General features: G+C 38.3%; 1 protein-coding gene across 1 annotated transcript; it reads right to left on the bottom strand.

The window, feature by feature from the left end:
• Window positions 1-6,143: 6,143 nt before the first annotated feature.
• On the bottom strand, window positions 6,144-8,923 carry LOC132651239 (zinc finger protein 431-like; the record flags this gene model as incomplete). Its single annotated transcript, XM_060376484.1, has 3 exons — window positions 6,144-7,173; window positions 8,536-8,596; window positions 8,809-8,923. Coding segments are annotated over 3 exons (1,206 nt in total), but the record flags the coding sequence as incomplete, so codon positions are not given.
• Between the last annotated feature and the right edge of the window lie 6,102 nt (window positions 8,924-15,025).

Genomic DNA, 15,025 nt, shown 5'->3' with positions numbered 1-15,025 from the left:
TCCTGTGGCCTCCCATTTTTTCTTGTGAGTATTTAACTCCATCATTGAATAGCAAATCATGAACTGCAAGTTTACTCTAATGAATGATGTACTCTTTTGAGAATTTATACAGTTTTTTTCAGGTTTTGGTTGTTGTTGTTTGTTTGTTTGTTTTCCCAAGATAGGGTTTCTCCATGTAGCCCTGACTGTCCTGGAACTTCCTCTGTAAATCAAGAATGTTCTCAAACTCAGAGATCTGCCTGTCTCTGCCTCCTGAACACTGCTGGGATTAAAGGTGTGTGCCATCACTGCTTGGCATAAAGAATCATTTTTAACTCTAACTTTCCTTATTTGATTGTTGTTTTTACTAACCAAATTGCAGAATATTGGTAGAAGTAATGATAAGAATTGAGGTTAGCTGATTAAACACTCCCCCCATGTGAGAAATCTCATTGTGATAGGTATGAACATATGTTTGGAAAACTTTGAATGCGTTTTATTAAAACTTAAAAAGACCAGCTCCATGTACTAGTGTGGTCTGACTTTTTACTTTCCTTTCTTCCTTCCCTTCCTTCCTTCTTCCTTTTTTGATCTTTATAGCTTGGCTATCCTGGACTCATTTTGTAGACCAGGCTGGCTTGGAAATCAAAAAGATCCACCTGCCTCTGCCTCCCTGAGATGCTGGAATTGTAGGCTTGCACCAAGATGCCCAACTTCAAATCTTTATTTTTTAAAGGACTCAAAGACATTGTATGAGTAGTTAATAATGCTTGATAGTAGTTAATAATAAGCCTCACCTGGGGCCTTTCTGTCCTTCTAAGCAATCAAGATTACACACTCTGGTTTTTCTAGAATTCTTGCCTTATTGTTCTTTTATTTTCACTATGGACCTTTAACAGTTTAAAAGAATTAGGTATTCATAATCTTTGGAGATGAATATAAATTTCAAGGTGATTTTTTTACATTACTGTTTATTATTATCATTTATTACAATTTATTCAAATTGTACTGTGGCTGTGCCTCCTCCCTCATCTCCATCTGCTCACATCCTCCTTCCCTCTTCTGTGCCTAAGCCCCTCCCCTAGCCCACTGATAGGCAAGATCCTACTCCCCTTCTATTTGACCCTAGCCTATCATGATGTTTTATACAAGTCTCCCTCCTATTGTTGCACACATATTATTACAGTTATATAACCATCTATCTCACATCTATTATCTATCTATCATCTTTGTCATATATCTATTACACACACATATTGTTGTGAAAATCTGTTATTTCTTCCAAAGAAACATGGTTCAAAAATTGTTCAAAACCTATGTTTTAAATCAAAAGTAATCCAATCAAAAATGGGGACAGAGCTACACATAGAATTTTCAGTAGAGGAATATCTCAGAGAAACACTTAAAAATGCTCAATGCCCTTAGTTATCAGAGAGATGCAAATCAAAATGACCCTGAGATTTCACCTTACACCCATCAGAATGGCAAAAGCTCAAAAGACTATTCAGGCTTGTGGTCCCCCTCAGCTACAGACCAGGATTATGGGCAGCCAGGGTATATGAGATCCCATCTCAAGAAAGAAAAAAAAAAACAGTGAACTACTGTGCAGTGATGAACAGAGAAAGTGGCAGAAGATTTGATGGACTTGGCAGTAGGGTTAGCAGGAACTGCAGCAGGTCGATGGGCACAGCAGCTTGGCAGGCACAGTGAGGGTTCTTAGGCACAGTAGTAGTCTCCAGTGCAGGGCAAGCTCATGCTGTGTCCACCTGTCCATCTCTCTGTCTGTCATTCTCAGTTTTTAAGTAGCTTTATTTTATTTATCTGTGTGCATGTGGGTATACATGCCTGGCAAGGGCCAGAAGAGGGTAGGAGATGCTCAAGAGCTAGACATCATTGTGATCCACCTGATACAGATTCTGGGAGCCTAATGCAGTCCTCTGCAAGAGCAGCATGTGTCTTAACTACTGATCTATATCTTCAGTCCAGTTCTCTGGGTTTTGATGGGACAAGCAGTTGGAAACATGAAGCCCAGGTTGGTCTGGAACTCATCATCCTCCCTCAGCTTCTTGTCCTCCAATTACAAGCCTGCACCTTCATGCCTGCCAGTCTTTTTCTTGAATGGTTTCAGGTCCACATTTTGTGTTCCAGGCCACAGACTGCAGATAACAGTGAAACTGACTTTAGCTCTGTGTCCCTGAGGGTGTACAGACAGAGTGTTTCCTCTGTTGTTAGGGCGAGGCTAGGGTAGAACTGCCACCCTGCTAGAAATTTAAGAATCATGCTGGGACTGTTTTGTCTAGTGTTGATCTGTGGATCCCAGGTTTCTGTAGATCTGAGGTTGGAGCTCTGTGCCTCAGTACCCAAGCGGTAATCAGCAGCAGGTAAGTGCAGCAGTCATGCATACAGCAGGATGCTAGATCCTGGAGCCAGTGGGAACCCAGAAACTTTTCCTGAACTGCTGTCCTGAGTTTGGAACTGATGTTTCCCCCACCCTATGGTTACCTCCCAACAGGGTGACCCAGTCTGTCCTGTTTTCGGGTCCACAGTTCAGTCTAGGATGTTGAGTAGAACACACAGGAGCAGGTAAGTGGCTCTATGCTGCTGACTGGGCATCTGAAGGAACCCAAAAACTTTTCATTAGAAGTTGTTGGGGGAGTGTGGTGGAATTCCACTGGATGCCCTGAGGTTGGACTTGATGTTTCTTTCACCATGGGGTTTCCTCCCAACAGGAAACCTGGTCCCTGGTGCTTTGGTACCCACAGTTCTGTGTGGGACAGTGATTTGGGCATACAAGCAGCTCTCTGGCCTGAGCACCTTCTAGAGCCCAGACCTTTTTCAGGGATTTTCTGGGTGACCTGAGGTCAGTCCTGATTGCTTCCTACTCCATGGGGTTTTCTATAGCCTGGAAATCCCAATCTCTGGTGTTGTGGGGCCCACAGTACAGTCTGGGATGGTGACCAGAGCCAGAGCACAGTCATGTGGCTCTGGGCTGGTGACCTATTGCCTGCAGGGACCCAGGAAATCTTCCATGGTTTATCTGGGTAGCCTGAGAAAAGAAGCGATTACTTCCCACTCCATGGGGTTTGTTCTTAACTTGGAAACACAATTGCTGTTGTTTTAGGGCTCAGAGTTTGGTCTGTTGCTTGCTGTGTAGTCACTGCTCTACTGCTCTGCAGAAACTGTCCTCTTGGTAAAACCATCTTTGATTCTCCTTTCTTTTATTAAACATTTTTTTTTAATTTTTCTTTTCTTTTTTATTTTAATAATTACAGTTTATTCACTCTGTATCCCAGCTGTAGCCCCTCCACCACCCCCTTTCAATCTCACCCTCCCTCCCTCTTCTCCTATGTCTCTCCCCCAGTCCAGTAATAGGGGAGGACTTCCTCCCCTTCCATCTGACTATAGTCAATCAGGTCTCATCAGGACTGGCTTTTTTATCTTTCTCTGTGGACTGGAAGGATAGTTCCCCACTCAGGTGGAGCTGATCCAAGAACTAGCCCATGAGTTCATGTCAGAGTTGGTCCCTAGTACTATTATTGGGAACCCTCTTGGATACAGAGACGCATTGGACTATTTTTGTGTAAGGGTTCTAATTTATCTCCATGCATGGTCCTTGTTTAGCATATCAGTCTCAAAAAGACTCCTGTGCCCAGACCTTTTGATTCTGTTGTTCTCCTTGTGGAGCTTCTGTTCCATCCAGATATTTCTATCTCCCCCTTCTTTCATAACATTCCCTACACTCTGCAAAATGTTTAGCTCTGAATCTCAGCATATGTTTTGATACCCTGCTGGGTAGAGTCTTTCAGAGGACCTCTGTGATAGGCTCCTGTTATTTCTCAGACAATTAGGAATAGTGATACCTCAAGATCCAGCTATACCATGCCTAGGCATATATCCAAAAAATGCTCAAGTATACAACTAGGATATTTGCTCAACCATGTTCACAGCAGCTTTACTTGTAATAGCCAGAAGCTGGAAACAAGCCAGATATCCCTCAGTTGAGGAATGGATAAAGAAATTGTGGTACATTTACACAATGGAATACTACTCAGCAATTAAAAACGAAGAAATCACGAAATTTGCTGGCAAATGGTGAGATCTAGAAATTATCATCCTGAGTAAGGTATCTCAGAAGCAAAAAGACACACATGGTACATACTCACATATAAGTGGATATTAGACATATAATATAGGATGCTCATATTAAAATCTGTAGACCTAGGAAAGGTAATCAAGAAGGAAGACCATGGTAAGATGCTTAATCTTTTCTTTCTTTATATCTTTTTTTTTTTTTTTTGAGCAAGGGCAGTTACCCAGACTGAACTCAAATTTTTGCTCTCTGGTTTTGTTTTTCTAATTCGTTTTTCTTTTATTAGTTATTTTTAATTTTTTCACAGTTTATTCATTATATATCCTGACTGAAGGCCCCTCCCTCAACTCCTACTGGTCAAATCCTTTCTCTTCCCTCTATCCCACTCAAAAGGTGAGTTTCCCTCCTCTGCCATCCACCCATGTCTTATCACAATACTACTCAGCTATTAAAACAAGGAAATAATATTTGTGCTCTTATTACTTCTCCATAGGCCACTCTGCTCACGTCAGAAGACTCCATACCCTGAAGCTTGCCTGCAACCTTACTGTGAAATTAACACTAAGTATAACTCATTTTATAGAGTCCCACACACAAGACAATGTTTAATTGACCATCTCACATCCAGAAACATGTGAAATATGAAATGCTATGAAGTCTGAAACATTTGATCACACGCATTTCAAAGAATTTGGTTCTCCTTCTGTCTAGAGGAACCACCTCAGGAAATAAGTTCAAATTGAATTCCAGAAAACAGAGGCTATATACCCCTTGGGAAATGATTGGAATGCTCCATGGATAGGTGTATATAATCGTTCAAAACTAGGTACTTCAAGAATGCTTGATTTGCATTAGATAGCACATTCCTATCATATGAACAAGAGCATAGATCCTAATCATCCTATATTTAAAAGGAGGAGAGAGTTCGCAGGGATCAGTGTCAAAAGCCATCTATGAAATTTGGCTAGTAGCATCTATGTCTAAAGACACTCCCCAGTTGAAGTCAGGCACAGAAAACTCACCCTTACATTGTTACACAACTAGGCCAGCATCAGGGTCATACATGGAAGAGAAAGCCTCCTCCTTCACATCTCAAAATTCAGTCTGGGTTGTGATGGTTTTCAATAGAACCCCTGGAACAATATATATGTATACACAAAGAAACTTCTACAGGTTACCACTATTATATTACTCTCAGAGAACTTCCTGGCTGGTGTTAGTTCACCATTCCCTACATATTCATCCACTGGACTGAACTTTTCTTGTCTAAAGTGAGGCAATGGAAAACAGTAAATATTGAGAATCAGATTTATCAATAAGTCTTCCCTAAACACATTTTATAATACTTTTGCATGTAATTGATATTCACCATTCATTGTATTCTTTTTAAAATAATTTTATTTGCTTTAAATTCCAATTGTAGTCCCACTCCCTTCTCTCCCCCATTACTACCCTCCATTCCTATTGCCCCATTCCCTTTCCCCTTCCCCTTCACAAAAGGGAAGTCATTTCCATTGAGCTAGTTTTTCAGTTCTGTTGGATCTCAGTAGACCAAAGAACACAAAGGCCTTTCCATATTGGTTATAGTCAAAGAATTCCTCTCCAGTAAGGATACTTTTATGATGATGATGACTCTAGATTTGTGCAAGGCTTCACCATTTTAACACATTCAAAAGCTCTCTCCAGTATGAATCCTTTCATGATGATGAAGATTATACAAATATGGAATGGTTTCACCATCTTAAAACCACTGTCCATTAGGATTTCTTTCATGATTGTGAGGATGATTCTGAAGTGCAAAAGTTTTTTCACATTGGTTAAAGTCAGATAGCTTCTTTCCAGTATGTTTTCTTGTATGTATTAGGAGATGTTATGTGCAAAGGCTTTGCCACACAGTTAATTCATATGGTTTCCCTCCAAAATGTGTTGTTGTCTTAGGAGATGACTGTAATATGCAAAGGTTTTATCACACTAATTATCCTCACCAGGCTTCTCTCCACTGTGCGTTTTTTCATGTTTCCGGAGACAGCTGTGCAAAGGCTTTATCATATTGGGTATATTCATAAGGTTTCTTTCCAGTATGTGCTCTTTTATGGCTTATGAGATTATTGTGGCGTGCAAAGGCTTTACCACACTCATTACATTCATAAGGTTTCTCTACATTGTGTGTTTTTTTATGGCTTATGAGATGACTGTTTTGTGCAAAGGCTTTACAACACTGGTTACATTTATAAGATTTCTCTCCAGTGTGTGTTCTTTTATGGCTTAAGAGAGTACTGTTTTCTGCAAAGGCTTTGCCACACTGGTTACATTTGTAAGGCTTCTCTCCAGTGTGTGTTCTTTTATGCCGTATGAGAGTACTGTTATGTGCGAAGGCTTTACCACACTGATTACATTCATGAGGTTTCTCTCCAGTGTGTGTTCTTTTATGACTTAAGAGATGATTGTTTCGTGCAAAGGCTTTACCACACTGGTTACATTCATATGGTTTCTCTCCAGTGTGTGTTCTTTTATGCTGTATCAGAGTACTGTTTTCTGCAAAGGCTTTACCACACTGGTTACATTTATAAGATTTCTCTCCAGTGTGTGTTCTTTTATGGCTTAAGAGAGTACTGTTTTTTGCAAAGGCTTTACCACACTGGTTACATTCATAAGGTTTCTCTCCAGTGTGTGTTCTTTCATGGCTTATGAGATGACTGTTCTTTGCAAAAGCTTTACCACACTGATTACACTCATAAGGTTTCTCTCCAGTGTGTGTTCTTTTATGGCTTATGAGATTACTGTTTTGTGCAAAGGCTTTGCCACACTCATTACATTCATATGGTTTCTCTCCAGTGTGTGTTCTTTTATGGCTTATGAGATGACTGTTTTGTGCAAAGGCTTTACCACACTGTTTACATTCATAAGGTTTCTCTCCAGTATGTGTTCTTTTATGCCTTATGAGCTGACTGTTTTTTGTAAAGGCTTTACCCCACTGATTACATTTGTAAGGCTTCTCTCCAGTGTGTGTTCTTTCATGGCTTATGAGAACAGTGGTATGGTGGAAGGATTTACCACATAGAGTGTGTTTAAAAGGTTTCTCTCCAGTACAACTGCTTTCATGCCTGCAAAGATAATTGGCACATGTGAAATATTGACCACAGTCATTTGATTACACTAATAAATATATTTATCTATGTGAATCAATTTTATAATTTGGTCTAATGATAAAAAGAAGAATCAAATCTTAAACTTTTATCATTTTATTTACATTCATGGCATTCCCCTTCATTATGGGTATTTTTGAAGATCTCTGTGATGGTAAGAGCATTTATTATGTGGTTCACTTTTATAGCATCATTTTTCTATAAGAGGTTTTCTCGTGTATATGAAGAGTATTGTAAGAATTCAGAGTTTTACCAAAGCAATCCCATTCACAAATTTTTGTACGGTATGAATGACACTTCATTTACAAAGTGAGCCAGGACAAGCAGAAGAAGTTCCAAATTTCTAGTATTCATAGGTATTTTCAGCAGTATGATTTTGCTAATGAATTCTCAGTGAAGTTGCAAAACCAATTAACTGTTACCTTTTATCACATTCAGAAAATCTACTCAAAGTGGGGACTTTTACAAAATTAATTATTCTTGGAGAAACATAGTTACACTGCTTCTTTCAATATCTCTATGCTCATGTGTCTTATAAACATTGTTACATATGATATACCAATTTAAATTACAAGAATAATAAAAGATTTCCACATTGAATTAACACTTTTTTTTTGTTCAACATAGACATGTCATATAGGGATTAAGGTTTCTCCACAATTTTATTATTGACTCTCAGAAGCTGCTCCTTTCACTAAACTTTACAGTGTTACTACATGAATATGTGTAACACTGGTTGTACTATGAAATATCTGCTCATTAGAAGGTTTTGAAACATACTGATCACCTATTCAATGTGTATACCTCTTACAATATCTGAGTAGATAGAATGAGACTAAACAGATTGGCAGTTTAACTCAGTAGCTGTAATGTCTATATGATTTCAATGGCATTTTTTGTTACAACATTATTTTATTTTCTTCTATCTTAGGGGAGTACCTTGCAAACACAAATCAGATACCTGACATTGAGGTACGTGGAATTATGATATTTTAATGATCATCAGTACACTTAAAGCAGTGCTCTTTTTACACTGTTGCTTTTCTTTAAAACCTCCTGGACACAGCCAGGTGTGCTGGTACATTCCTTTAATCCCAGCATTTGTGGAGGCAGAAGCAGGCAGATCTGTGTGATTTTGAGATCACATTGTTCTAACAAGCAAGTCTAAGTCAAGCCACAGCTACACAGAATAAAAAACTATTTCAAAAACAGAAAATAAAAAGCAGCCAACAAACAAACAAACAAAAAAAAAAACAAACTTCCAGGACACATTAAAATTTCTTAAGATTCATATCTATATCAGTGTGCACATAAAGTTACCTTTTATTACTTGTAGAACTTTGAAAATGTTCTTCAATGATACAGTCTTCCAAATTGTAGCCTAAAATAGAGTACCAGAAAATATATATGACTGGAAATATCATATTATTATTAAAGCAAAACTTAAATCACTATCTTCTATGACCCTTAGAACCATACCTGATTTAGTCACCTCATTCCTCCTCATTCTCAATTGGAATCATAGTAAAGGATAAATAACAAAGTAAGACTTGTCTCCTTATTTTAAAAGTGAAAGAAAATTTGCTGTCTTACCTATAGCAGTGAGGTTTTTACAGGTCTCTAGCATCACATCATTGTAGAGTTGTTTCTGTGATGGTTCCAGCAAAGCCCACTCTTCTTGGCTGAATTTCACATGCACATCATTGAAGGTCACTGAATCCTAAAATATGCCATGCATTTGTACAACAGAAAGAGTAGCAACAATATTAATTTATACTTCATTGGCAATAGAATCATATAATTATAGTACTGCTTCCATTTATTTTCTGACACAGAAGTGCTAGTGTTAGATAGTTGGGTGTTGTGCATGAGGTGAACAAGAGGAGAAGAAAAAGCTTAAAGGTTAGATTGTAAGGAAAACCAAAGGCATGCTTTGGAAACCTTTGTTAAAGGCGTTTCATTAGTTTGTAAGGCATGAATATGAATTAGACATTAGTTGGGTTCTTGAGTAATGTATGAATCATCTTTAGTTACTTGGGCAAGTAGGTCAGGACCCTGTCATGAGACAGGTAGAAGGAAAAAACACAGTCATCATATTTTATCTAGCAACAAATGAGATGTGGCTATCAGGTGACACTGAACAGATGGGTGGTGTCAGTCAAAAGACAACATGGCACTGGATATCATGTTTTGACCAGGGATCAGAGATGTGGCATACCAATATATGAAAATGGGGGCTCATATATTTGTGGAGGGGAAATTGTATTACAGTGAATAGATGGATAAAAATAATGTGAGTGGCAAGCAACAATAATCATAGCTGATAACATCATATTTCTGAGTTCCCAGACAAAAGAAAAGGCATAGAACACATGATTATTCTTTGATCATTGTTTTGTATATTTTCCTTTTTAAATCATGTATAGGCTATAGTTTAAAATAAAGATTAAAACTTTTCTATTAAAAAAATAAGTGTGAATGTTATCACTAAGTCATTTTAGAATAAAACGGAATAAAAAAGTTTAACTGTGCCATATCTGAATAGGATAGAGGTTTGGAATACTCATGGCAATTAATGTGGACAAAGACAAACAGAGAGAAGAGAGCAAAATAGAAAGAGAGAGACAGAGACACACAGAGAGAAATTAACAGATGAACAGTACTAAGTACACATCAGAGAAATATGAACAGTTACTAACTACAAAAAAAATGATGGACAAGCTGGGTATATTCTGTCATGCCTTTAATTCCATCACTCAGGAGGCAGACACAGGTATATATTATTTAATTGGATGCCAGCATGATCTATACAAAGAGTTCTAGGACAGCCAGACCTATATAGTAAGACAGAGTCTCCCCTTTAAATCAATAAAACAAACATAAAACATGGAAAGAACTGAGAGGTGTTTACTGAAGCTTCTACAAGGAATTATACATTCACTCCAGTTGTGTATTCAATTTTCAGAAATCTACAATGCCCTAGCTTAAACTGTAACTTTAATAAGATCTTACTAAAAGGAATGCATGTTTAAATAGCTAAAAATAGAAAGATGAAAATATTAGCAATGTAAATGATGATATATGTAAGCAACATAAGGCAGGAGAGATGGCTCAGCAGTGAGGAGTTCTTGCTGCTCTTGCAAATAATTGGTCTGAAATGTCAGTGTTTAACTGGGACCCACTATTATCAATTGCTATAAGTTCATAAGTTCTGAACACATCTTTGGACTACTGTGACGATCAGGCACACAAGAGGTTCATATTCATGACTTCAATCAAAATACTCATATTCAGTAAAAATTAAAAACAGATTCCAGATGGCAGGGCTGATTGCATACTGATCAGTGGGGTAACAGAGACTGCACAGTGACAAATAGTTGGAACAGTTGGTCCCTAAACAACATTGACTGTGTTTACCAGGTGATAAGAAACCCAATGATGAGAAAAACAATTGGGTTCAACCTCAGAGCACCCAGCTAATCCCTGGAAAATTTCCTGGGCTGTTTTGGCAGGAATAAAGTTTTCAAGAAAATAGACCCAAGAAGTGTGTCCTGATCACCTTCCCAGGCTGAACTGTGTGCCCCAGAGCACAAGAGACTGGGAGTCCCACTCTCAAGAAAAACCCACAGGGAAGGAAGCAAGTGGGACTGACTGAATGTCATCCAGTCTATCCATGGAAAAGGTCCTGTAGACTTGCAGGTGCACAGCAGCCATCCCTGAGTGGGACTTCACCCGCCAGACCCACGTAACCAATTCTCCATCACAGACAGAACTGTGTGCCCCAGGGAACTAAAGGATGGGTTTCCCTGTAGAAAGAAAACCCCACAGGGAGGGAAACAGCAGGTCCCAACTTAGAGCACTCAGCTGACCCTCCCACCACCACTACCACCACCACTACCACGACCACATATGGGAATATTATCGGAAAAATTTTCCAGGTTCCTGTCCAGTCACCAGCTTGGAGCCACCATTCGCAAGCAAGTGCCTATGCACTCTACATCCCCCAACAGTACAGACTGGATCTTTCTGTTGGGAGAAAACCCAAAGGTGGGGGAAATATCTGGCCCTACTTTAGGACACCTAGCTCCAGAAAAGTTTCTGGTTATCTACAGGCTCCAGACTCTAGCCTCCTGCTGTACACATGAGAGTGGTGCTCACCTGCCACTGATTACCACCTGGGTACTGGGGCACAGAGCTCCAAACTCAGACCTACAGAAGCCTGGGTTCCCTGAGAACAACCCCCAGATACTGCTCCAAGGGACAACCAGTTATCCCTAACTAAACTGACCAAACCATGGGGTACCCAGATTACAGCTTCAGCTCACTAAATTTACAGCAAGAACCCCAGCATCAGGGCAGCTGTCTCCAGGATTTCTCTGGGTGAGAAGAGAGCCCCCTTGACTAACATGGAAAATTTCCACTAAGGTCTGTATGCCTAAGGTGAGCTGTGACAATTCCTGAAAAACACCTGTCATTCAGTGACCATACCCCAAAAGCTAAGGAAGCCTCCTTTGAAAAAATCTTCTTCCTGCCAAAGGGATTCTCCTTCTCCCCAGCACAGGATTCTAGGAACCACCAGAAACTAACACCCAACACCTAAGATAGCCAAATGGATAAAGGCCAGCATAAAAGCTCAACCAACAAAAGACAGAGCAATATGGCATCTCCAGAACCCAGTTATCCAGGAGCAAGCAGCCCTTGATACCGCAGCATAAAAAACAATTTCAGGCCAATTTCCCTTATGAACATTGATGCAAAAATACTCAACAAAATACTTTGCAAACCCAATAAAAGAACACATCAAAGATATCATCCACTACAACCAAGCAGGCTTCATGGCAGGTATACAGGGGTGGTTCAATATACAAAAATCCATTGATATGATCCACCATATTAACAAATTGAAAGAAAAATAAACACATGATAATCTCCTTAGTTGCTAAAAAAGCATTTGAAAAAATCCAGCATCCATTCATGTTTAAAGTATTGGAGAGATCAGGGATAAAGGGCACATACCTAAACATAGTAAAGGCAATATACAACAAGCCTATAGCCAACATCAAGCTAAATGGAGAGAAAATTAAAGCAGTCCCACTGAACTCAGGGACAAGGCAAGGCTGTCCACTCTCTCCATATCTCTTCAACATAGTTCTTGAAGTCCTTACTAGAGCAATAAGACAATTAAAGGAGATCAAAAGAATACCAATTGCAAAGGGAGAAGTCAAAGTATCACTATTTGCAGATGATATGATAGTATACCTGAATAACTCCAAAACTTCTACTAGGGAACTTCTACAGATGATAAACAGCATCAGCAAAGTGGCTGGATACAAAATTAATTCATAAAAAATTTAGCCCTCCTGTATACAAAAGATAAAAGGGCTGAGAAAGAAATCAGGGAAACAACACCCTTCGCAATAGCCTCAAAGGACATAAAGTACTTTGGTGTGACCATAATCAATTAAGTCAAAGACTTGTATGAAAAAACTTCAAGTCTCTGAAGAAAGATTAGAAGAAGATATCAGAATATGGAACTATCTGATACTCATGGCTTGGCAGAGTTAACATAGTAAAAATGGACATCTTACCAAAAACAATCTACAGATTCAATGCAATTTCCATCAAAATACCAACAGAATACTTTACAGACCTTGATAGAAGAGTTCTCAACTTCATATGCGATGCAATGAAAGCAGTCCTAAGAGGAGTTTGAATAGCAACAGAGGCCATCATAAGCTATTGGAGACATCTCATACAAGCAACTTAATGGTATACCTGAAAGACCTAGGAAAAAAGAAGCAGACACACCCAGCAAGAGTAGACCACTAGGAAAAAACAAACTCAGGGCTGATATCAATAAATTAGAAACAAAGATAATAATTCAAAGAATCAACGAAACCAAGAGCTAGTTCTTTGAGAAAATAAAAAACACAGACAAATTCTTAGCCAAACTAAGTAAATGGTAGAAAGATACTATCCAAACCAACAAAGTCTGAAAGAAAAAGATATAATAGACACTGAGAAAATCCAAAGAACCATTACCTTTTATGTCAAAAGCCTATATGCCCCAAAATTTGAAAATCTAAATGAAATATACAATTCTATTTAAAATCCACTTAGCAAAGTTGAATCAACATCAGGTAAAGATATTAAACAGTCTTATAGTAAATAAGGCAATAGAGGCATCCATCAAAATACTCCCAACCAAAAAAAAGCCAAGGGCCAGATAATTTCAGAGCAGAATTCTACAAGACCTTCAAAGAAGAGTGAATACTGATATTCTCCAAATTATTTCATAAAATAGAAATGGATGCAACATGACCAAATTCCTTTGGTGAGACCACAGTCAACTTGATAAATCCTCAAAGATCCCCAAAAAGAAAGAGAACTTCAGACCAATCTCTTTTATGAACAATGATGTAAAAATACTCAATAAAATACTTGCAAACCAAATCCAAGAACATATCAAAGGTATCATCCACCATGACCAAGTAGGCTTCATCCCAGGCATGCGAGGGTGGTTAAGTATATGGAATCCATCAATGTAATCCACTGTATAAACAAATTGAAAAAAAAGCCATTTCGTTAGATGCTGAAAAAGCATTTGACAATATCCAACAGTTATTCTTGTTTAAAGTCTTGGAGAGACCAGGGACAAAGGCACATATCTAAAAAGAGTAAAGATAGTATACAGAAAATATACAGAATAGTATATAGCTAACATCAAACTAAATGAAAAGATTGTTAAGTCAATTCCACTGGACTTGGGGAAAAGGCAAGGCTACACACTCTCTCCAAATCTCTTCAATACAGTACTCAAAGTCCTATCTAGGGCAATAAGACAACTAAAGGAAATTAAGGGGATACAAAGTGATAAGGAAGAAGTCAAAGTATCTCTATTCACAGATGATATGACAGTATACAAAAATGACCCCCAAAATTCTACTGTAGGGAACCTCAAAAAATACACTCCTGTATGCCAAAGACAAATGGACTGAAAAAAAATAGGAAAATAACACCCTTCACAATAGGCATTAAAAAAAAATGTATTTTGGTGTTATCCTCAACAAGCCAGTAAAAAGCCTATATGAACAACAACAACAACAAAACCAAAAACTTCAAGCCTCTGAAGAAAGAAATTGAAAAAAGAAACCAGAAGATAGAAATATCTCTCGTGCTCATGGATCAGTAGGACCAACATAGTAAAAATTGCCATCATAACAAAACAATCTACAGATTCAATGATATTCCCATCAAAATATCAACACAATTCATTAAAGAACTTGAAAGAACAATTCTCAGCTTCATATGGAAAAATAAAAAAGCCAGAATAGCTAAAACAATCTTGTACAATAGGAGATCTTCAGGAGGTATCACCATTCTTCATCTCAAGCTCTATTATAAATAAATAGTAATAAAAACTGCATGGTACTATAATAAAAACAATCAGTGGATCAATGGAATTGAAGTGAAGACACATAAATAAACCCACACACCTATGGCCACTTGATTTTTGACAAAGAAGCCAAAACCATGCAATGGAAAAAGGACAGCATCTTCAACAAACAGTGCTGGTCTAACCTGAAGTTTACATGTGGAAAAATGAAAATAGATCCATATTTATCACCCTGCACTAAACTGCAGTCCAAGTTGTTCAAAGACCTCAACATAAAACCAGATACACTAAATCTGTTAGAAAAAATAGTGGGAAAGATCCTCGATCTCATTGGCATAGAAGGTAACTTCCTCAACAGAACACCAAGAACACTGGCTCTAAGATCAAGAATTAATGAATAGGATCTCATGAAAC

The sequence above is a fragment of the Meriones unguiculatus genome, assembly GCF_030254825.1.
Source record: "Meriones unguiculatus strain TT.TT164.6M chromosome 13 unlocalized genomic scaffold, Bangor_MerUng_6.1 Chr13_unordered_Scaffold_41, whole genome shotgun sequence".
Lineage (NCBI taxonomy): Eukaryota > Metazoa > Chordata > Mammalia > Rodentia > Muridae > Meriones > Meriones unguiculatus.
The sequence above is the reverse complement of the archived record's forward strand: the minus strand, read 5'-3'. Positions and strand labels throughout refer to the sequence as shown.